Source organism: Thamnophis sirtalis, unplaced genomic scaffold (genome assembly GCF_051295495.1).
Source record: "Thamnophis sirtalis isolate CommonGarterSnake01/CBP01778 unplaced genomic scaffold, rThaSir2_p1.2 scaffold_9, whole genome shotgun sequence".
Taxonomy (NCBI): domain Eukaryota; kingdom Metazoa; phylum Chordata; class Lepidosauria; order Squamata; family Natricidae; genus Thamnophis; species Thamnophis sirtalis.
In genome coordinates, this window is record NW_028261389.1 from 35,383,478 (window position 1) to 35,405,683 (window position 22,206).

General features: G+C 34.7%; 1 protein-coding gene across 6 annotated transcripts; it reads right to left on the reverse strand.

Annotated features, from left to right (window-relative positions):
- Positions 1–132: 132 nt before the first annotated feature.
- TMPO (thymopoietin) lies at positions 133–20,592 on the reverse strand. Of its 6 annotated transcripts, none has more exons than XM_014051535.2 (9): positions 20,174–20,592; positions 12,411–12,534; positions 9,949–10,107; positions 9,214–9,314; positions 6,727–6,834; positions 6,531–6,620; positions 6,021–6,131; positions 5,189–5,283; positions 133–1,501 (listed from the first exon to the last, which is right to left on the reverse strand). In XM_014051535.2, the coding sequence occupies exons 1-9, from the start codon at positions 20,429–20,431 to the stop codon at positions 1,207–1,209; spliced, it is 1,341 nt and encodes a 446-aa protein (XP_013907010.2). In that variant the 5' UTR covers positions 20,432–20,592; the 3' UTR covers positions 133–1,206. The 6 variants fall into 6 exon arrangements, with proteins under 6 accessions (XP_013907010.2, XP_013907009.2, XP_013907012.2 ...); XM_014051534.2 differs by having other exon boundaries at positions 6,021–6,134; positions 20,174–20,591; XM_014051537.2 differs by lacking the exon at positions 6,727–6,834.
- Between the last annotated feature and the right edge of the window lie 1,614 nt (positions 20,593–22,206).

Below are 22,206 nucleotides of genomic sequence, written 5' to 3' on the forward strand. Positions count from 1 at the left end.
GTACAGAATTACTCTTGATTAATGAGACTTTAAAATTAAGACTTACAGGTAGGTTAAATATATTTTAAGAGTTTCTATATAAAATTTTAAAAACTTTTGAGTGCATGAACACCAATCAGAGGAGGGTGAAACTTATGGTTTAAAATAACTTTATTGCAATTTTGTATAGAATAGTCTGTAAATTGATACATTCATTTGATATGTAGTAATCCACAATAAAAAATAATGTTATATAATTGGAAAAAGAAATTTGGGACAAGTCATGGTGGACCAAAATAATTGCATTGTTTAAACATGTTGGTGGGCAACATGTTACTTTTGTTCATCACACATATGTGTCTGTGTGTGCGTGTAACAAATGGCCTTTATATAACATAAGAATTATAGGTTTTGGAATATCAGTGTTTTAAATAAAATACCATAGAAAAATATGAAATCTAAAAATGTAATTCATGCTGTGGTACGTAACTTTTTTGAAATAAGTCTGCAGATAAAAATGATTTCACATTTAGTTAAGTAAAAATAAGTAAACCAATTTATTTTATGTAAGCTTTATTTCAAAAAATTATACTAATAGTTATTGTTCTAAAACAACAATAGTCAATTTGAATAGGAATTATAGATTAAGCACTAAAATAGTTAACTATGGTTAAAAAATTAAGGATAAGTTCAAGTATAATTACAATTAAAACTAAGACAAATGTATACAATAAGTTCACCATTGAGATTACCGTATTCTACAGAAAATGCTGAAGCCCCTTAAAACTACTGTATTTAGCCGCAGTTTTCACGTAATGCATTAAAAAATGCATTTCCTTTTATCAAGGTATCTTTCCACCCCCAAAAACATATGAAGTAAAGAAAATTTCAGTACAGTATCTTAGCCTAAAGTAAAAACATTTAAACACATCTTCACATTTTACTATCACTTCTGCCCATTTTGAACTTCCAAGTTTATAAAATCAAATATACATTCTCAAATGAACATAATGAAGTTCACATTAAAAAAATAAATCCTACAAGGAGTTCCAGAGAAATCCAAAGATACTACTTATGGCACAGTGATCTCCTAATTTTGAAAGAAGTTGGTGATGTCCATTTACTGTCATGTTTTATTCCAGTTTTCAATTTCAAGATGAGAAAGGATGAAGTCATCTCTATGATTAAAAATAGGAGACCCAGTTGTATTGCCACAGAAAGAAAAACTCAATTTGTTGTTTTCTGTGGATTCTCGGCCGTAAGGAATTTGGAGAATGGATTTCCTTGGTTGATTTCCATGGATTGATAGACGAAAACCAAAAAGATTGCAACAACGAAAAAGAGCAAAAATTTTATCCACAAAGGAATGGAGTGTTTTTTAATTGTTGTTTTTTCTTTTTGGACTTCTGCTGAGGCAACATATTTAGGAATATACTTCGATGAATAATTTTCTTCCAGTCGGTAATCACTGAACTCTATAGGTCGACCAGCAGCGCCTTTGATTGGTCTGCGGCAGCTTGCACTATAAATTAAGTAATATGTTTAAAATTAAAATGTGCTAGAATACCTCATACATTTCAAAAGTTCTAATGTGGATGGGTAACATTTGGACTCAATATAGTAAAAGTACAAAAGATATGCAATATTTTGGATATGTTTTGAAATGCATAACAATATGAGTATAGTATCTGTCAGTGATTCATTAAAAGTACTGCATATTTTTTCAAGATAACATGGCAAAGGAGCTTCCTGCAACAGTCATAGTTCTGAAATCAGATACATGATTTAATGTGTAGCTGATAAGTACTGCTCTGCTACCAATTTGAATCCCAAATATAAAACTAATTTATCCATGCTTGTGATCTTCTCAAAAGTATCTCATTGGCAATTGTATGATTATTTGGTATGGGGTATTTTTTATTAAACAAGTTTGTCAATCACAAGGAACACCACCATGACCTGATTAAGGTTACTTTATTGTTGCATGCCTATTTATAAGAATCTCGCTATACTGATTGCATTCTCAGCAAATTGGGCCAGGCAACTGAAGCCCAACAAAGGGACCTTGTTATAGTACTTACTAAAAAAATCACAATGGTACTTATCCAAAAGAGATCTGGTGTCAGGTAATACCAACTTGCAAGGCAAGATAGGCCAGAGTGGCTTCTTGGGAGGGGCACTGTGAGGAAACTCCTTCAGCAGATATCTCATTAGGCTCAAATTCTTATTAGTCCAAGCTAGTAGCTTGCTGGCTCTAAAAGCTCCAAAATAGGACACTTGTATGTTTTGATAATTTTCTGCTAAATTTGATAGTTAATTATATCATAATTGCTGTTGCTGGGAAAAAGAGGCTAAGCTAGATGTAGTTATTCTTGGGAAGGAAAAAACATTAATTATCTATATAATTATATCATCCAAAAAGCATTTGTTTTTTATTATTTAAAACAAATTACCATATATCATATGAACTTGCTTGCCCATTTCTTTATATGGAATTGAGAGCTGAGTATCGCTAAAGAAATATTGAAGGTAAGGAATTTTTAAAAATAGCAATGTATGAAACAGAACAAGAAAAAATAAAAAGGCCTGGAAGAGTACAGTAATTGGTGTTAGTGTAAACTAATCTTAAATGTCTTGTTTTACATGTTTACATTGTTTTACATGAGAGCTGAGGTGGCACAGTGGTAAGAGTGCAGTATTGCAGGCAATAGCAATAGCAATAGCAGTAGACTTATATACCGCTTCATAGGCCTTTCAGGCCTCTCTAAGCGGTTTACAAAGAGTCAGCATATTGCCCCCAACAATCTGGGTCCTCATTTTACCCACCTCGGAAGGATGGAAGGCTGAGTCAACCCTGAGCCGGTGAGATTTGAACCGCTGACCTGCTGATCTAGCAGTAGCCTGCAGTGCTGCATTTAACCACTGCGCCACCTTGGCTACGTCAGCTGACTGCTAGCTGCAGTTCAAATCTCACCGGCTCAAGGTTGACTCAACTTTTTCCATCCTCCCGAGGTGGGTAAAAAGAGTATATAAGTGGTATGTAAGTCTAAGTGCAATTGCTATGTTTCCTACTTTTAATTTTGTTTTGCTGCTTCTGACTCCTTTTCTGCATAACATGGCTAAAAGGAATTATTTCTTGGATACTGACATGTTCCTATTTATGCAGTGTTAACTTCAAAACAGAGGTAGTCTTCAGATGCAGGAAACAAGGTTGGCTAGTTGGGCATGGATAAAAGGAATAGCAGTACTATTCAAAAGAAAGTCAGTTTTAAGATTATGACTAGGGATATGCAAAATGTTCTATTCTCAGATTACCTGTTTTTTGACACACCAGGTTCAAACCAAAATATATGAGTTTGAGAAAGAGGAAAATAGGAAATCCTTACATTAGCTAAAGGGATATAAGAAGCTTGGGGGATTAGCTGATTGGATCTGCTGTGCTTGACACTAAGACTTGTAACTGAAAGGATAAGAAAATGAACCTGCTAGAGAGATCACTGAGCAGGGCATTGGATAAAGAAGAAAGAGACGAGATGTGCACCAGGTTTATGTACTTATCCTGTAAAGCCCCTGTGATTTTGCTTTAGTCAAAACTTGGAGCAATCAAAATATTCTAGTTTTGGCCAAATTTATGAGTCTGTTTTATAGTCAAACAATATATTCTCCATGCAAAGAATTTCAGAGGTATTTAAGAAAAGCCTTCCTTGATCAGGCCAAAGAGCCAATACATTCTATATTCATAAAGTTGCTAATCAGAGAGAGAACTAGGGAACTGTAAACAGAAAGGCAATAATCCTGTTGTGAAATATTATTTTCTTGTTTGCAATTAAAATATGCCAGCAAGAAAAATCTTGCTGCCTTCTGCTACAGCCAAATATTTCAAATTTTGACTCATCAGTCCAGAGCACCTGCTGCCATTTTTCTGCACCCCAGTTCCTATGTTTTTGTGCATACTTTAGTCCCTTGGCCTTGTTCCCACGTCAGAGGTATGGCTTTTTGGCTGCAACTCTTCCATAAAGACTACTTCTGGCCAGACTTCTCTGGACAGTAGATGGGTGTACCTGGGTCCCATTGGTTTCTGCCAGTTCTGAGCTGATGGCACTGCTGGACATCTTCCGATTTCGATGGGTAATAAGCTTGATGTGTCTTTCATCTGCTGCACTAAGTTTCCTTGGCCGACCACTGGGTCTACGATCCTCAACGTTGCCTGTTTCTTTGTGCTTCTTCAAAAGAGCTTGAACAGCACATCTTGAAACCCCAGCCTGCTTTGAAATCTTTGTCTGGGAGAGACCTTGTTGGTGCAATATAACTACCTTGTGTCTTGTTGCTGTGCTCAATCTTGCCATGACATGAAACTGTCTTTCACAACCTCACCTTGGTAGCAGAGTTTGGCTGTTCCTCACCCAGTTTTAAGCCTCCTACACAGCTGTTGCTATTGCTGTTTCAGTTCATGACTGGGTGTCAATCTACATGTGACATTGATGCTCATTAGCACCTGTTTGGTATAATTGGTTGATCATACACCTGACTATAATCCTGCAAAATCCCTGACTTTGTGCACCTATGAGAATTGATGCTGTTTTGAAGGCAAAGGGTGGTCACACCAAATTTTGATTTGATTTAGATTTTTCTTGTTCACTCACTTTGCATTTTGAAAATTGACAAAAATAAACAATCATTATTTATATGTCTGAAAGCATTCTTTGTTTACAGCATTTTTTCACGCCTAAAACTTTTGCACAGTACTGTATATATACACACATACACACCCATGTATGTATGTATGTATGTATGTATGTATGTATGTATGTATGTAAACTAATTAGTAAACTAGAATTATATATTTAAGGAGGGCATCCATATACATTTTCCAAATAAACATTTTGATAATTAAAATGAATCTTGGTAACCTTGATTTTAGGAACTGAGAATACCACACTTATTTTGCTTCTTCAGTTGTCTTTTTAACCATGTAAAGAAATTTTAAAAGAGTCTGAAAACAGAACACTGAAAAATCAAGCCTTTTAAACTGCCACTAAAAAGCAGAAAATTTGCAAACTAGCACAACATTGCATAACACCTATTTTTAAGACTTGATAAGACAGTGAAATAAAAATATTGTCTTGTCAAATCCAATGTCTTTTCAGGCTCAAACCTGAAAAATATTAATGCATACGAAGAAACAAAACAAAAAAATAGCTACAAGTACCTAATTCCTGTGGGTGTTGATGCTTCATATGGAAACATTTCTTTAAGAATATCTCTTTCTAATCTTGTATCCTCTGTAGACATTTTCTCCATGACCTAGTTAGAAAATGAAAAAATGATAATCTTACCAAATTTCATTAGAAGCTGTACTAAAGAAAATAAGGGGGAGAGGCAGAGTGCAGCCATGTTCCGGTGTCATTTCGAATAGTACACCCATGAAATCTAAGAAGACTCCTTCATGGGGTTTAGCTGTTGATCAAAATTTGGTTACATTTATATATCTAGTAATTTATTATAAATCCAGTAAATGTCTTCAGTAAATATCCTTTGTTCCTTCAAGATGAAGAATAATGCTATTTTATAAAGATTAATGTGATAAAAACCTAAAAAAGATATTTTCACCACTTCTAATTGAATTGATCAGCTACTGGTGATAAGGATGATGAATACTTTTCATTTTTTATGCTCCCTGTGAAAAAATGTAAGCACTAAAAGAACCATTTTAAAGCGAAGTATACAATAGTTATTGCTGTAGAATATTCAATTACTTTAATAGCACACATGGCTGAGATACGTTTCCTTAAAAAATAGATCTCAATTACTTTAGATGTTCTAGGTATCCTGATTAAATTAGATCCGGTAACAGATTATTTACGTTAGATATTCCAGATCTGTATATACCCAATACGTACAAAAAAAAAAAAAAAAAAAACCTGAGAAGGAATCTGAGGCTAGAAAAGTCCCCAAATATATCTGCTATCATAGTTTTAATTAAAGATAAGTTCACCCTCCCCCCCCCTTTCTATCCACCAATCTATATTTAATTCATTTACTTCAGCTGACATCAATGGTTTCTTTGGTGTTCTTCTTGGCAATTCTGAGAAGTCACTGATTGACAGTATAGGATCGGCATGCTTGGTATTTCCAGGTACCCTATTGACAACCTGCTGAAATTCAAATTGTTCAGACTCAGAATTAACAGAGGAAGTTACAACAAAAATCTTAATCACCAAGCCAGGCAGCTTACACATGAAATACTAACTATCCTAAATGGTCAATATAGTGTTTTTTAACTGATAAGTTGCTTTTAGTATTTATAAGTATTACCCTGTAACATATAAAGACAATTTTTGAAACACAGGGGAAAAACTTTCAGAAGATCCACAGTAACTGAATATTGTTCCTCCTGCCACTTAGTTGCTCTTGGTTTGCATTAGACTGATGAATAGTAGCCTAATGTTTTACTTAAAAACCTTTTTTCCCAAGAAATAAAGGTTTATTCAAAATTCTTCCATGAGAAGAAAATGACAGAATACCACCTAATGAAAATTCAGTATATTTACTAGAGTCTCGTTGCTTGAAGCCACTACAGCTATGGGAGTATTCTCTGATATTACTGGATCATGTACAGGAAATGGAACTGTAGTTTCAACCTGTTTGTTTAAAAACAAAAACATAACAAAATAAGTGTATAGCTGTTACTAGGGCTCTGATAATGTCAAAAATAAAGGTCTAAATTAAAAAATAGCCTTGCGTCACCCTTTTCCTTGGTGTTCTTCTTGAAACTCTTGAAGATTCCCTAGACACTGCCTGAAGAAGTCCACTTTTTGAAGATCCACTTCTCCAGAATGTCTCAGTAATGCCATCCTTGGATATTTAAGCATTAAACATATTAGCAAACATATGAATGCTCTTTCTTGAAATCAGATTATCCCACCTAATGCCATAGCATTTTGCATGAAAATTGTGCATGATATGTATCATATTATGTTCCTATGTTGGGTAAAAAAGCATATTACAGAGAAACAGTGAACACAGGATAGATATTAATGACATACCATTAACAGTAAGTGAATATTTTGATGTGAAAGACATTTTAGATAATTAAAATGTATGGCATCTAAATATCCGACTCCTTTTTTCTCTTTTATTAAATGCATACATTTCTTGCACTGGTACTTATTTTTCAATCTCAGATAAAGGATTCTGATCTTGTGACACTTTATATGCCCTTACTAATATAGGCTCTTTAAATAGCTCTCTGAAGCAAGCAATACGACATTTTAAATTTGCTATTCAGCATCTTATCCATATTCTACTTAGATTTAGAAGTTTAAATTTAACTGGTAATGATTGCAAATCCCTTTTCCCTTAAAGCTGAATGGGACTGCAGCCTTCATTCTATGGAAATTACTGTATTTCTTAGTGTAAAGATTAGAAAAGGAGGGAATAACCTTGCAAGTGGTAAATCTGTCTGATAGCTTAATAAGATTTGCTAGTCAGAAACAGATTCTAGGGCATAGCACAATGGCCAATCAAATTATAGCTAATTATTATATAGATCAGACAGTAAACCCTGAATTTATAGATTAAATGTGGCTGTCTACCGAACGACTGACAAATAGATAGAAAATTACTATTTGAAGTCTATATTGGTATGTTAAGGTGAACAAGAAATATTCTTTTATCTGGATTTAATAATTAAAAAATTCAGAGATGTTGGGAGGTTTCCTAAATATCCATGTTATATTTTACACAAGCTAAATTTAAACTTTAAAAATTAGTACCACGTATTTGGTTTGAACTATATCTTTTAATTTTTAATGAACATTTTACAAATAAACTTTTTATAGCAGCGTAATTCATTTAGAAAAAGGGTATATTTTCTTCTTGATACTGAATTTTTAATTACAGTAGTCCTCACTTACCAAGTACTTTGTTTAACTACCATTTGAAGTTACAATTGAAAAAAAAACTTCCAACTTTATGATCAATCCTCACTTTTACAACTATTGTAGTATTCTGCGGTGATTGGCATTTGTGCTTCACAACTGGCTTCCAATAAGCAGTTACTAGAGAATGTTAACTCACAAGTTGCAATATTTCTTGCTTAACGACCATGGTGTCTCACCTAACGACTGAATGGAAAATGGTGTCTGTTGTGGTCGTGATTATTCTGCTTAGTGACCAGAGTGCTTACCAATAGAGTTCTTGATACAAATTGGGATCACTAAGAGAGGAATACTTAATATTTACATTTTGGCAGAAACCAAAATAATCTAATTATAGATGTCTAACATGTATTTCTAGAATGTTATGATATGGCTGATTTTTCCAACATTCTTGAAAACATGTTCAAAGAATTCCTTTTTTTTTATTTATAGAAAAGTATCTTCCTTCCTTTTAATGTATTAAGGCCATAAAATTGGGGTCTCTTTGTTAGACTGCCAACTTTGAAAACATATCCCTGATGTATTATATTATTTTATTCACTATATAGCAACATGGCTAACTTAGTTAGTATATACCATTACTGCTGAATACAGGGCTGGTTCAAAAAAATTAAATAAATCAGAAAAAAAGGAAATTTCAAATAATCCCTTTCTCCTAAGATACTAAAGGAGGAGGAGGAGGAGGAGGCAAATTGAGTTTTTGAAATTATTTTTATTTCCTTGATTGTTTTCCTCAGATAAACATATCTACATGATACATTTCAAAAGGCTTGATTTGCTTCATCTCTTTACCTGGCATTTAGGTTGGCAGTAGCATTACATTATGAACGTCTTTGCAATCCTATTAAAATGCTGCTATTTTTTTTCAGCTAAAACAGCCCTTCTTCCTCTTAACTGTGTGTTCACGTTAGATTTTATTAAATGAGAATGACACTGAATTAAATTAAGCTAGTTTAGATCACAAATACTGTCCTTATTTTGAACAAATTTTGTTTGGTGCCTGTAGGTTTATTATATTACAATTAGGAAGAAAAGTTATTCAAAATCAGCATGAAAAATATTGGTAGGGCTCAGAAACTTACAATTCCCCTTCATTGTCTCCTTTATTACATCGAAATGCTAGCTAGCAATTATCACAATCTGCCATAAGTTTTTTATATTTCAATTTTTTCTAAAGGATCAGAAGTGTGCTTTCTTTTGAAGTAAATATTACCTACACCAGAAATATAAAGTTTTCAAATGTCATTTTGAAATATCCATTTTAACAGGCTTTTTTAAAAAATTATTGTAGTACCTGATTATTTTCAGCAATTCTTCTTTGTTTAAGTGATAATAAAGTTTTTGTTTTACTCTTCAGTGGTTCTCGCTGGTCAAGTCTGAACTCTGTTTTAGGATCTGTAAATAAATATATTATTCTTTTCAAACTAATATGTCACTACTATTAATCAATGCTATTAGAATATTTTAAGACTGTTCAATTATTTTTCCAATTTAGAAAATACATTGAAAACTGATAGTAATAGATTAAATTCACAAAAGATGCGCTCTAAATGGAATACATCTGAATGAAAAATTCAAGAAAGTGGCATCTTGAATTCTGTGTGTGTGTGTGTGTGTAACCTTAACCCCTGAGAATATTAAAAAAAATCAGTCTTATTTAAAAGCTTTTTACTAAGTAAGATTTATTTTTTAAAGAAAACACAAGACTGTACTAATACAGTAATACAACTTGCATTTAAAAATTAACTAGGGAACACAATGTTGCTCCTAATGATTTGAAGGCAAAAAACAAGCAGTTTTGAAAATGATGTCTATAAAAATAATTAATTTTAATTTATTTCAATGGATAGGAATAGCTATTAAATATAGTCCATCATAAATAAAGTAGTGGAATGTATATCTATATCTATCCTAATCTCACTGCACATATTAAGGCCAAGTATATTTGTACTCTCATTGTATACAAAAAGATAAAAAATAAAAATGTTATATTTTTAAATCTATTTAGTCATCTTGTATTTTATTATACCTTCTTCATTATCACTGAACTGGTCAGAATCATCATTTCCATTCTGCTTATTGTTTTCTGCTGATGAAGAAAATGTTGGTGTAGCTATGAAAGGACTTAGATCTTGGGATGGTTCTTTCAGTTTCAATAGCTTCTTCTCATACAGCTTTCTTGTCGTAGCTGCAACAGAGCAGGAAAATTTGGTTACATGACTCAGACTTAGAGTCCTCAATGTGCATTTATAATATTACTATCTTACTTATCAAAATATGAATATAGTAGCAACTGTATTTTAATGTAAAACTGTTAAAACCTGTCTCCTTCCATTTTTATTTTGAAATTTTTAAAAAAATGCCACAGTAGATCTGAAAAAACATGAGACAAGCTATAAAGGAAATAAGAACTTGAAAAGTAACTGTCATCTTAAACAGAAAGCTATATTGGGAAAGAGAGTGAACATAAAAGTAAAAGACAGACAACTAAAGTCACACATAGTAACAAAGACAAAAATGACCCTATAATACAGAAAGTAGATATACTCTTATTAAAAATGTTTGGATTTAATTATTTCAATTGCAAAATGGCAGTTTGTATGAAGCAAACTAGAGGGATTGATTTATGATGGAAGGAAGATAGTACATGTACACAAGGAAATATTGTTTTATACAAAATAAGGCATATATATATATATATATATATATATATATATATATATATATATATATATATATATATATATATATATATATATAATATCTCCATTTCCTCTTTCAAAATAAAACCCATTACAGGTAGTTCTCAATTTACAACCACAATTAAGCCCAAAATGTTTGTTACTAAGCCAGACAGTTGTTAAGTGAATTTTGCCCCATTTTACAGCCTTTTTGCCAGTTAAATGAATCACTGCAGTTGTTAAGTTAATAACATGGATGTTAAGTGAATCTGCTTTCCCTATTGACTTTGTTTATATGCTGATGCCCCAGGTCTGAAGTTTATTACTATTTAGTTTCAAAAAAGCAACCCTATAAACATTACCTAAGTTCACGAATGGGCTAGATGTGGGCAAACAAACTAAAAACTAAAATTAAACCCAGTTAAAACACAAATATTGTTCCTTAGTAGAAAACTAGCTCTGTGACTGGAGTTCAACTTTTCTGAACAAAACTGCAGAACCTCTGAAAGGGGAAGTGTTCTATTAGAAGATGCTCCTTAAACTTTGTTTCTGGATTCCCAAGTGACAAAAGTGACAGAATTATGTCTCGTAATTCAATTACAGCTGTTCTTGAATGAGCTATAATTGCCAATAGTCAATCCTGTTTTAATATCCTAATTCCTGCAATATACATTATATGGGATGATCCCAGAACAGAAATCAGTTACAATTTATACAAAATACAACAATAGTGTACAAGCCTGTACAAGTTACAAAAAATATACAGCCTACACTGAAATCATTTACCAGGTTTAATTTAAACTATTGTTATTAATCTTCAAATCATATAAAGTTTAGGATTAACAATATGGAGTAATTAAGCTATATAGGAGACATCATTGGTATTAATAGCTGTAGGAGAGACCATTCTGAATAGGTTCATAGGCAGGATATTGTTTATCTAGCACACAAGGGAGTGATTGTTTCTACACTGCTTCCATTGCTATAAATACTCTACTTTTGGAGTTGTGTTGTTAGTTTTGATCTGAGAAGTGCAGCCAAGATACATTTCTTTTGCTATCTTTTTAAAGGATAATTTGTTAACTTATATTTAAATTTTAAATGTTATATTATGTAAATTCTGTTAATGAATAATGTAGAAAGCAGAATATAAGATAAAGAAAAGAATTTTGTTGACATGCTCTGGCCAGGCAAAGCCTACTTCAACACACTTATGTATGTTGTGTAGAACTCTAGCTAGTAAAAAAAGTATATGGTATGCAGTACATATAATAAATTACTAAAACTAACATTTTAACTTGTTTAGCAAATAGTTACTTGCCATCTGTAGTTAAATAGTATACATCATATTATTGGTAATGTACCTTAATACAATTGTATACTATGTTCATCAACAAGACTTTCTTATTTAAGTCCTGGTGAATGATTCTGCAAAGCCGTTTATACTTCTACTCTATTTGAAAATAGTTCTTAGCAATATGTGAAATAACCTGAAAGGATAAATTATTTCCTATTGTAAACTTCTAATCTTTATTAGCATATAGGATGATCAGCACAATGATACAGATGCAAGCCAAGCTTAGTTTCAGTAGTTAACAACATGAATTTGGGCAAGTATTATTACTGAGAAAGTGAATGCAATCATATATCATAATCCACAAAAGAACATAATTACTTTGTCTACTGATATTTCAAATATTGAAGGAACGCAGATTGTCATCACTATTTCATCTACATTTTGTCTTCAGTTTTTATATTCATATTCATTCATACATACACAAATATATTAGCATTTATTATATTAGCTTACCAACAATAGGACCTGGATTCACACCGTATCTCAGGAGTTGCTCTTTGAGTTCTTCATTACTGAGTTCTGCTATATCTATATCATCCTGTTCAAGCCTTGACTTATCCGTTTTCTTTGTTGCTTTCTATAGAGATATATATTTTAACAGTATTATAAAACTATAATGCTAAGATATACATGTAAATAAAGATTTTTAGAATACAACATAGCCATGAAATGCATAACTCCATTTAATATATTTGATGCATTCTTTTGCAAAGTTACAAAGCATTCCATGTACCTATTGTTCCAAGAATGGAACACCTGGTTTTGGATTAACTGTCCCTGAATTAAAATTCATATCCTGGATATTCTGGTCCATGCTGGAGTGAAATGGGACTATTTTATAAGGAGTCAAAGGATGAACTAATAGGATATACTATACTGCGACATTGGAAGCAGTGGCAGCTGAGGAAAGGGACAAAACTAGTTGGCTAATGGTCAGGAGTCAGTGGTATATGAAACACTGGGACTATTGAGGGGAGGAGGGCTGATATGTACCAGTATTACTCTACTTGCTACATTTTTTAATGGAAAAATTGGAATAACCAAAGCAATTCAAATTTGATTTGGTTGTGAAAAGGCTAATGCACTGATTTTGGCAAAACTTCTGAAATGTGATAGTTTTCTCATTTGAAGAAAACACTTTTTACACTCCTCTCTATAATAAAAATGCAGTTCTTTTCTCCTCAAATACAGATAATTCTTAAACTACAACCCTCAGACCCTCAACCTGCTTCACATCTGCCGAGTCCCACACTCTCCTCCCCACTTCCATTATGGCTAAGTCCACTTATCTTTTCTGTAGATCTCTTTTGGGAAGCAGTCACTCTGCTGTGTGGCCTTCCTATACAGAGCTGTTTGGTGCCATCTTGGAAGCAGGTGCCATTTTGGGAGTGGCCATAATGTATAGGGAAGCCAAGGGATAGAGTCGCTGGTTCTCCTTCCCAAAGGTGATCTCTGAGATTCTGCCCCCCCCCCAGGCACCCCTTGCTGCACACCATATTTTTTGGAGTGTAAGACACACCTTTTTCCCTCAAAAAAGAGGGTGAAAATCTGGGCGCATCTTATACACTGAATACAGCATTTTTTGCCTCCCGAAATCCTGCCCCCTTCACCAAAATGGCCGTGCATAGCCTTTAGGAGGCTTTGAGAGAGCTCCTGGAGGCTGGGGAGAGCAGAAATGAGCAAAGAAACGGGCCATTTTTTTTGCCCCCCCCTCCCGGGAGCACTCTACAAGCCTTCTAAAGGCTATTCGTGCCTTTTTGAAAAAAACAAAAACAAAAAAACAAAACGGGCCTGTTTACTCCGGTGGGTCTTATACTCCAAAACATATGGTACTCTCATAGCCACTTAATGGGGTTCGGGGGTTGGAGTCATTAAGTGAGTGACCATAATGGGCAGGCTCCATTATAGTCAAAAATTGAGGATTACCTGTATTTACTTATAACCCATTGCTTCGAAGTAATTTATGTATAATGATTGGATTATCTTTTGTATATCACCTGTAACTAGTTAATTATTCCAAGTTCTTATCAATTTTTAAAGATTACTATTCCAAATTAAACAACACATTTAGAAAAGTAACAAACTGAAAACACAAGGTGTCCCTTATTTTACAGTACATGGATTCATGAATTCCTTAGGTACTCTATTTAAATTATTAACTGCAAATTAGAAAAATTACATTTTAGATTATTTTTTATAAAGATAAGAACTTATTTATTATTTTTTCTCTTCCAGGGTTTCATTTTTTAAAATTACAGCCTATACAACCTGAGGATTTTACATTTTTCCTGCTTAATTTTTTTGAATCAAGAAAATATAGGTGAATGCTGCCACCTAGCTGCGTATGATGAACATTGAAAATACTATCTCAATAAACAGGAATACAAAAAACATTTGAAAATACTGTCCTCTATTTTTTCTAGCTTAGATAAATAATTCTCCTTTTCCTGGAGTAGTGTTTCTTTAAAATCTAGTCACTGTTCAACATAATTTCCAAACATCAGAAAGAGACTTGGGCCTTTTCTGCACTAGAGGGCCACGGTGGGAAGGTCTAGTTACCCTCAAACGATGCCGTGGATGGAGAAGTGCTGAGGGACATAAGAGGAAATTGTTTTCTGCTTTCATCCATGAAGTCATTAATTTAAAAGGAAAACTTTCTTGTTCTTAAAAAAGTTATATTTTCAGACAAAGTAACTACACACACAAACACACCTCCAGAAGAAGATTTGCTGTACTTTGGATCCCCCTAATTAAACAATGCCACATATTGGACTCAGGAAGCACGCTTGTCCTCTGGAATGAGATACTTTCAGAGATCTGTAAGGCTTTCACTCTGAGATGGTGTTTTGGAAAGCCTTAAAAAGCTTGCTATTCTCCTAGATTTTGGGGTTGAGTGGACCCATTAGATAAGTTTCTGTATATGCGGTGTTTTAATTGGACAGATGCTACCTTGTTTATATTATATTTTTACATTTTTCTTTGATATTGTGAGCCACCATTGTTGTTTTCAATGAGGTGATAGCTAAATCTAATAAAATAAAAATACACTTAAATTAGATAACTTGTCTTTTACTCTTTTCCTATAATGAACTAAAGCTCCCTCCATCTATTATAGAGGAAAGGATGACAGCTAGAGCCTTGATTGCCTTCTGAGAAAGACACATAAAATACTAGTTAAAACTGTTTTTCAGGTATTTTAGAAAGTTCTCTGTGTAATCATAGTAATTTTAGATGACTCCAATTTGTTCAAAGTACAAAATATTTCACGGCACCTTCTGGATCTCATTTTGCAGAGTATGGTCCCAGAAATGAAACTTTCTTTCACTGTACTATATGTTGACCAAACAATTACCAGGACTTCAATGGAAATAGATAAAAATGTTTCTGCTTCAGCTTCATAAATCTTTGGATATGACCTATCTTCCATCTGAGTACCTTCCAACCAGCTCTTCTAAAAATGGAATGGAAAAGCAAATTTCCATAAATAAATAAATAAATAAGGATAAATTTTCTTACAGTGAAAACAATCAACCAATGGAAAGCTTGCCTTCAGAAGTTGTGAGAGCTTTATCACTGGAGGCTGTTAAGAAGAGATTGGACTGCCATTTGTCAGAAATGGTATAGGGTATCCTGCTTGGGCAGGGGTTGGACTAGATGACCTACAGTACAATGTCCCTTTGAACTCTGTTAATCTGTATCTAAATACCATAAATTTATATTATTATATTATATATTATATTAATATAAATTTATAATATTTAGATACAGATTAACAGAGTTCAAAGGGACCTTGTACTGTATATATAATATACATTTATGGTATTTAGATACAGATTAACAGAGTTCAAAGGGACCTTGTACTGCAGGTCATCTAGTCCAACCCCTGCCCAAGCAGCATATATAGTCATGGATCAGCTAAGAATTTTACCTGCCAAGATATACTCAAAATCAGGTTAAGCTTATCCATGAGAATATTTGGTAATTTTAAAAAAATGTACCTCTATCCACAGATAAGCATAACCTCATCTTTTTAACCAAAATACCATGAAAAATACATGACAGCTTATCTGTGGACAGCACATTTTTTTCAAAATATTTTGATTAAAAAAATGAGGATCTGCTTATCTGTGGACTTTAACTGCAAAATATATGGTACTTCACTGCTTATATTTATGTGGAATGAAGATTTAGCATTATTAATGCTTATGGGTCCTGATGTAAAGTTTTTACCTATTTCCATTAAGGCAATTGTTTTGTCATCACATAGTTCAGGAAAAGAAAATTTCAGTTCTGGGACCATAATTAGCTGTGTTTGGGCCCTATTGGGCTGTAGACTTTATTTTGATATTGAGGCCAATGAAAATTTAACTTTATGGAAGACTTCTATTTAGAGGCTCTCTGATGTGTGAAAGAGAGAGAAGACAAAGAGAAACAGAAAGATAAAAGAGAATAATCTGCTAGAATTGGCGGTGGCATCAGTAATCACACACTGTAAATCAATTACTTTGCTGTGATTATCTTAAAAGATTTTTCTTGATGTCAAGTATAATTTTACTTCCCTAATTTACAACAGTTGCCAGAAACTCAAAACAATATTTTTAAAAGTTCGATATAAACCTGATAGTTTGAATGCTTCTAAAAAACCGGAGATATTTTCATTTGATGGACTTGATGTCCAAAACTAAATGCACAACTTATCAGTATCAAATATTAAAGGATATTTTCAAAGTTACAATTTATGAACTAAAGAATTGGAACATTCAGTAAAGGGACATAAATAGTTTTTGTATTTAAAAAATGGTGCATTAGTTTCATTGAATTTAAAATGAAAACTGATTAAATAAAAGGAATTTATCGGATCTGCCCCTTGGCAGAGCTACATTTCTATATATGAAAGATGTGAAGAAGCTGAAATCTATATGACTAGTTGTTCAATTCCAGGACCCTGTGCTCTCTTTTTGTACTATGACTCTCACCTGCAAGAACTGATACTACTTAAGCTCTCGATTACTTAAACGCTGTGCCTAAAGCCTCATTATCTTTCTTTTCTAAATTATCTAAACTCTTTTCCGGCAGTGTCATATAAACAAACCTAAGAAGAGGGATAGCACCATATCCATTCTAAACAATGAACTTAATGCATAAAACGTCATTACTAGGTTCTATCATCAATTAAGAGATTTCTCATTGACTCTATAGTATTTACAATATTCAATTGTAAAAGCTTCCACTTTATTCCCCATGCTATTTCATAACTTCATGACCCTGCTAGTAAGATCATTTGGAGGGTTAGAGAAAATGTTATCATATGCCAATTGCAACCAGCTCTACATTTCCTTTCTACTGAATATGCTGAAAAAGATTGCAAAAGGGCCAATTGACAATGGTCAATGAAAAAACTCTGCTCAAGTGGGACAACAGTAATAATTAATTTTATTACTAGTTAGTAAATAGTTAATCAGCTCATAGTAGAGTAATTCATTATGTTCTAGATGAAGTTACACTGTTCCAAAGGATCAGTTTCCCATTTTGGGGATACTTATGGATGTATCCTTGACACCAAAGATATAAATAATCTGGTGTGAAACACATTTTACCAGCTTAGACTGGTATGCCAGTATGATCTTACTAGAGACAGCCTTGTTACAGTAACTTGTTTTGATTACTGTAATGCACTATAAATGGGGCTGCTTTTGAAGACTGTGAATACATTTTGTTTCGGATTTGAATTTGAGGTGTTAATCTTAATGTAATTCATCATAACCTGGAACCGCAGCATCTGAAGTAACATCTTTCCCTACATGTCCCTCCCAATAATGTAAGATGACTTTCAGAGCCTTTACAACCACTGACTACGCAGCACATTTTTCCCTTATTGGCTACTCTCCAGTTTAGAATACCCTCTCAAGTGACATATGCATAGGCCATCTTTATTTTCGGAAGCTAACTTTTATTATCTCTGCACTATGCTGTTTTTCCCTGTGCTTTTTCTTGTTGTAGCTTTGTTTACTATGTATATTTGTAAAAAAAAAGAGAGAGTAATGTATATGTTAAGTGTGATAATTGTTTTAATTGCCTAATTTACTATAAACTGCCTTTAAATATGCAATAAATATTTTAATAATGGAGAACACTCTGAACTTGCTAAATGAACTTCAGAAAGATGGTATCATGAACATGCTCTGTCCCATTTATGACCAAAGCAGCAATACGTTTCTTGCAAGCCAAAGACAATCAAACATTAGTCAAACAAAAGAGGTCAAAACTAGGTATGCAAGAAAATCGGTTCATTATACAAAAGGAATCCACAATGAAGATCTAGAAGCAAGAAATGGAAGCAAATCTGATTAAACAAGGACAGTGATTGGTAGATATTATTGCAGTTGCTGGTAACACTGGGAGCTATTACAGTTTTAACATCATGTTCAAGATATTTCCGTAGGAATCCAGATATTACTAATTATCTGAAATGAAAGGATAGAATGGATTTACACACAGCTCATAAACTATCATTCAGGGATGAACCTGCAGTTGCTTCAACCTTTCCTCATCTAATCTTGAGATATGCTTCCACTACTCCCCTTCTCAAGGCCCACTCTTACAGCAGGGTAGTAGGTATGGAAGCCCCAATCAGCAAGCATCCACACATAGTACTTCTAATCTATAAAATACTAGAGATTATCTCAGTGTCTCTGGGAGCCGATAAATTCAAATTCTTCTTCCTCTTCAATTAATTTCAATAGACCAGATAAAGGCTAGCTTTTGAGTATGTTGAGATAAAGACCTGGATATTGCACTCAACTCAAAAACACAGGCTGAGTTTGGAACTCTCCATGACTCAGTAATTTGCAAGTACAGGTAGTCCTCAATTTACAACAGTTCATTTAGTGATCGTTCAAAGGTGCAACTGCACTGAAAAAACTGACTATTGGTTATTACTGGTTATTTTTCACTTATGACTGTTGCAGTATCCCCATGGTCACATGATCAAAATTCAAATGCTTGGCAACTGATTCATACTTATGACAGCCACAGTGTCCTAGGGTTACCTTTTGCGATCTTCCAACAAGAAAAGTCAATGGGAAAGCCAGATTCACTAAACAATCTTGCTACTAACTTAACTGCAGTGATTCACTTAATAATGGTGGCATGAAAGGTTGTAAAGTGGGGCAAAATTAACTTAATAAATTTCCCACTTAATAGAAATTTTGGCTCAATTGAGGTCATAAATTGAGGGCTACCTGTAGTAGTATAGTGAAGAGCATGCCAAGTACTGTACCACTCTTCTTGAGATAGCTGTACTTAGTAATTTACACTTAGATCTTCACTGGCTATCAATTTTCTATAGGGCACAATTGAAGACGATACTCTTGACCTTTAAAGCCAAATGGCTTGAGGCTTTAGCTGTGGAACCATCTTTCCTACAGTGAACCATGTTAAGATTAGCAAGAAAGGCCTTTCCCAATATGCTTAAAATCTTTTTAAAAATTAAATTATTTTGCTGATTAAGTTGAAAAGCATTATTACATTTTATATAAGATGCTTTTACTCTTGTACGTATACCCGTATTAGATAATCAACAAAACAAGAAGAAATACAGTAATAAGCAACGAAACTATTGGCAAGGTACATCTTACACGTGGAGAATGCAAAAGGAACAATTATACAGTAAAGTAGCCTTCCTCAACCTGATTTTTATCAAGTATAATACACTGAAAGGCCTATCATTTCTTATCAGTATCGATAAGCCAAGTGATGGGAATTACAATGAGATGCGGTGGGGGGGCATATTGATGGAGACGGATAGGGCATAAATAAAAATGACTGTGAAACCGTGCTCTTGCGCACAAATTTTAAATTCTGTAAAGACTACATTAGCATCGGTACAACAGAAGCACAAGGGCGGCAGGTGTCTGTTAGGGAATGCATTTCACCATTACATGCTATTAGGGCCTGAATTGCCCTTTTTCAGACCGCTTAAATGCATCGAGAGTTCACATAGACTGCCTAATCCAAGACGGTTGAGTCGGGCTTTGCTCACGCGCAAGCACCGTTTCTCTTCCCTCCCCACCCCTTCAGTCAGTGACAAGACATCGCGCCGCCCCCTCGGAGAAAGCGGGAAAACTCTGCCGCCCCATCAAGAGAGAAGGCCGTGAAGAGAAAACGAAAATTCCATTTGAAATTCGCGAAAGAAAAAGAATCGCCGAATCGCTTACCCGGCCCACAGCGACGGCAGCAGCGCTACCCCCTCTGTTCCTGACTGCAACCGGGGTCGACTCCCTCTCCTCGTCACTGGAGAAATCCGGCTGCGCGGGGACTCCAGACACGTTGCGGGCGGTGAGGTGCTGAAGGTAGAGCTGCACATAAACATCCTTACGCTGCTCACCTCCGGGCAGGCTCACGTTATTAGCAATCAGTTCGCTCTTCAGCTTCTCCTTGGTGAGCACCGACGGGTCCGCCAAAAACTCGGGCATTGCCACACTCCCGACTCTTCCCTGAGGCAGCAAGAAAAGGAACGGCCAACAAAGCGGAATGAAGGGGGAGGGGGGGAACCAAAGGGAAGAGAACAATCCGCGCGACGCTCACCGTACCCAACTCCACAGAGCGCACAAAACAACGGACAGCTTTGTCCACATGCCAATAAAATGTATTCTGATTGGTCGGCGGAAACTCAAATGGGTCCTGGGATTGGCTGCCTGGTCTAAGAGGTTGCGCGCGGGTTCCCTTCAGAGCCCGTACGTTGAGTAAGCCTCTCAGTCGCGTAATTTGAAATCGACTCAGGCGAGAGTTGGTGGGAGGTTGAGTTTTTTCTTTCTTTCTTGCCTGGGATTCAAGTAATATAGTGAGGGGTATCGCTACTTTACAGATAACCGAGTCTATCGATTAGTGGTTTAGTATAATATATAGAAAATTATTTTAAGAAAATGACCGGTTCTGATTTCTCAGATCTTCTCGACCAGAAAAAGGAGTTATTGGGTGGAGATAAGCACCTTCTGTGAGGGGAGAAGTTTTTTATTGAGCACAGCCATTCTTCCAGAGGGAGCTGTCCTTTGTGATTTCATGAATAACTTGTGTGAATTGTTTATTGAAACATGTCACGGCCGGCTCTTGTGTTTGTTTTCTTTTAATAATTTTCTTTGAACCGCTGCTTCAGTTACCCTTTTGGATATGGTAGAACCTGTTTGAAACCTCAAAGCATTTTGTATACAAGCTTATGTAGGACTAATCCAACTTTTTGCAAGGTAGCTTTTTTTAAAAAGTACATTAATTGAATGACTAACTCTTAATTATATTAAGCTGGCTTTGAGATGCTTCATTAATAGTGTTATTTTTATTTCAATTTAGATTATTGACAATTATTAGTCTGACTAATGAGTTAAAAACACACCAATACAATAAATCCACAATTAGCATAATCATAAATTTTAACATGCCAACTTACAGGATCTGCCATATGCTCCTGCTGTCCTGTCTGGTGACTTAATCACATCTTCAGAGACTGGCAATGATTTGTACTATTGTAGCCTAATCTTCAAGGAGATGATACAAAGAGACTATTGCGTAAAAGACTCCCTTCTTGGGTCTGGCCAGATGGCACTCTTTAATACACAGGATCCGTGGTGAGGCTCCCCTGCTGAATGTGTAGACACAATCCGGGACAGTCATTTCCTTAGATACCCTGGCCCATGCCATGAATGGATTTATAGGTAAATACTATAAATCTGGAGGCTAAAACATATGAAAAACAGTTGCTGGAATTGGGTATGTCTTGTTTAATGAAAAGAAGGACTAGAGGTGAATGATAGTAGTGTTCCAATATCACACAGGTTGCAATAAAGAAGAGGGAATCAAGCTATTTGCCAAAGCACCCGAGGGCCGGACAAGAAACAATGGATGGAAACTAATCAAAGAGAGAAGCAACCTAGAACTAAGAAAAATTTTTCCTGACAGAACAATTAACTAGTGGAACAACTTGCTCCAGAAGTTGTAAACTCTCCAACCCTGGAAGTTTTTAAGAAGAGATTGGACAACCATTTTTTGAAATGGTATAGGGCAGTAATGGCTAACCTTTTCCCCATTACGTGCCAAGAGCGGGGGAACAGCAGGGGGTCATGCACACAGCCTCCCCGCTCTCCCCCCACTTTTGGTGTGCGAAGGCTCCAGTGGCTTTCTAGGACCTGGGGAGGGCGGAAACAGCCTCCCCCACCCCCCACAGGGCCTCCAGAGGCCAGAAACAGCCTGTTTTCTG

What these genes read in the sequence shown, in the direction of transcription:
- TMPO (XM_014051534.2), bottom strand. Translation starts at nt 20,431, where the DNA reads ATGCCCGAGTTTTTGGCGGACCCGTCGGTGCTCACCAAGGAGAAGCTG. An exon ending in GAATCCAGGTCCTATTGTTG is followed by an intron (nt 10,108 to 12,410) that starts GTAAGCTAATAT and finishes GCTCTGTTGCAG; the next exon opens with CTACGACAAGAAAGCTGTAT. An exon ending in AACCATTGATGTCAGCTGAA is followed by an intron (nt 5,284 to 6,020) that starts GTAAATGAATTA and finishes TTTTCTAACTAG; the next exon opens with GTCATGGAGAAAATGTCTAC.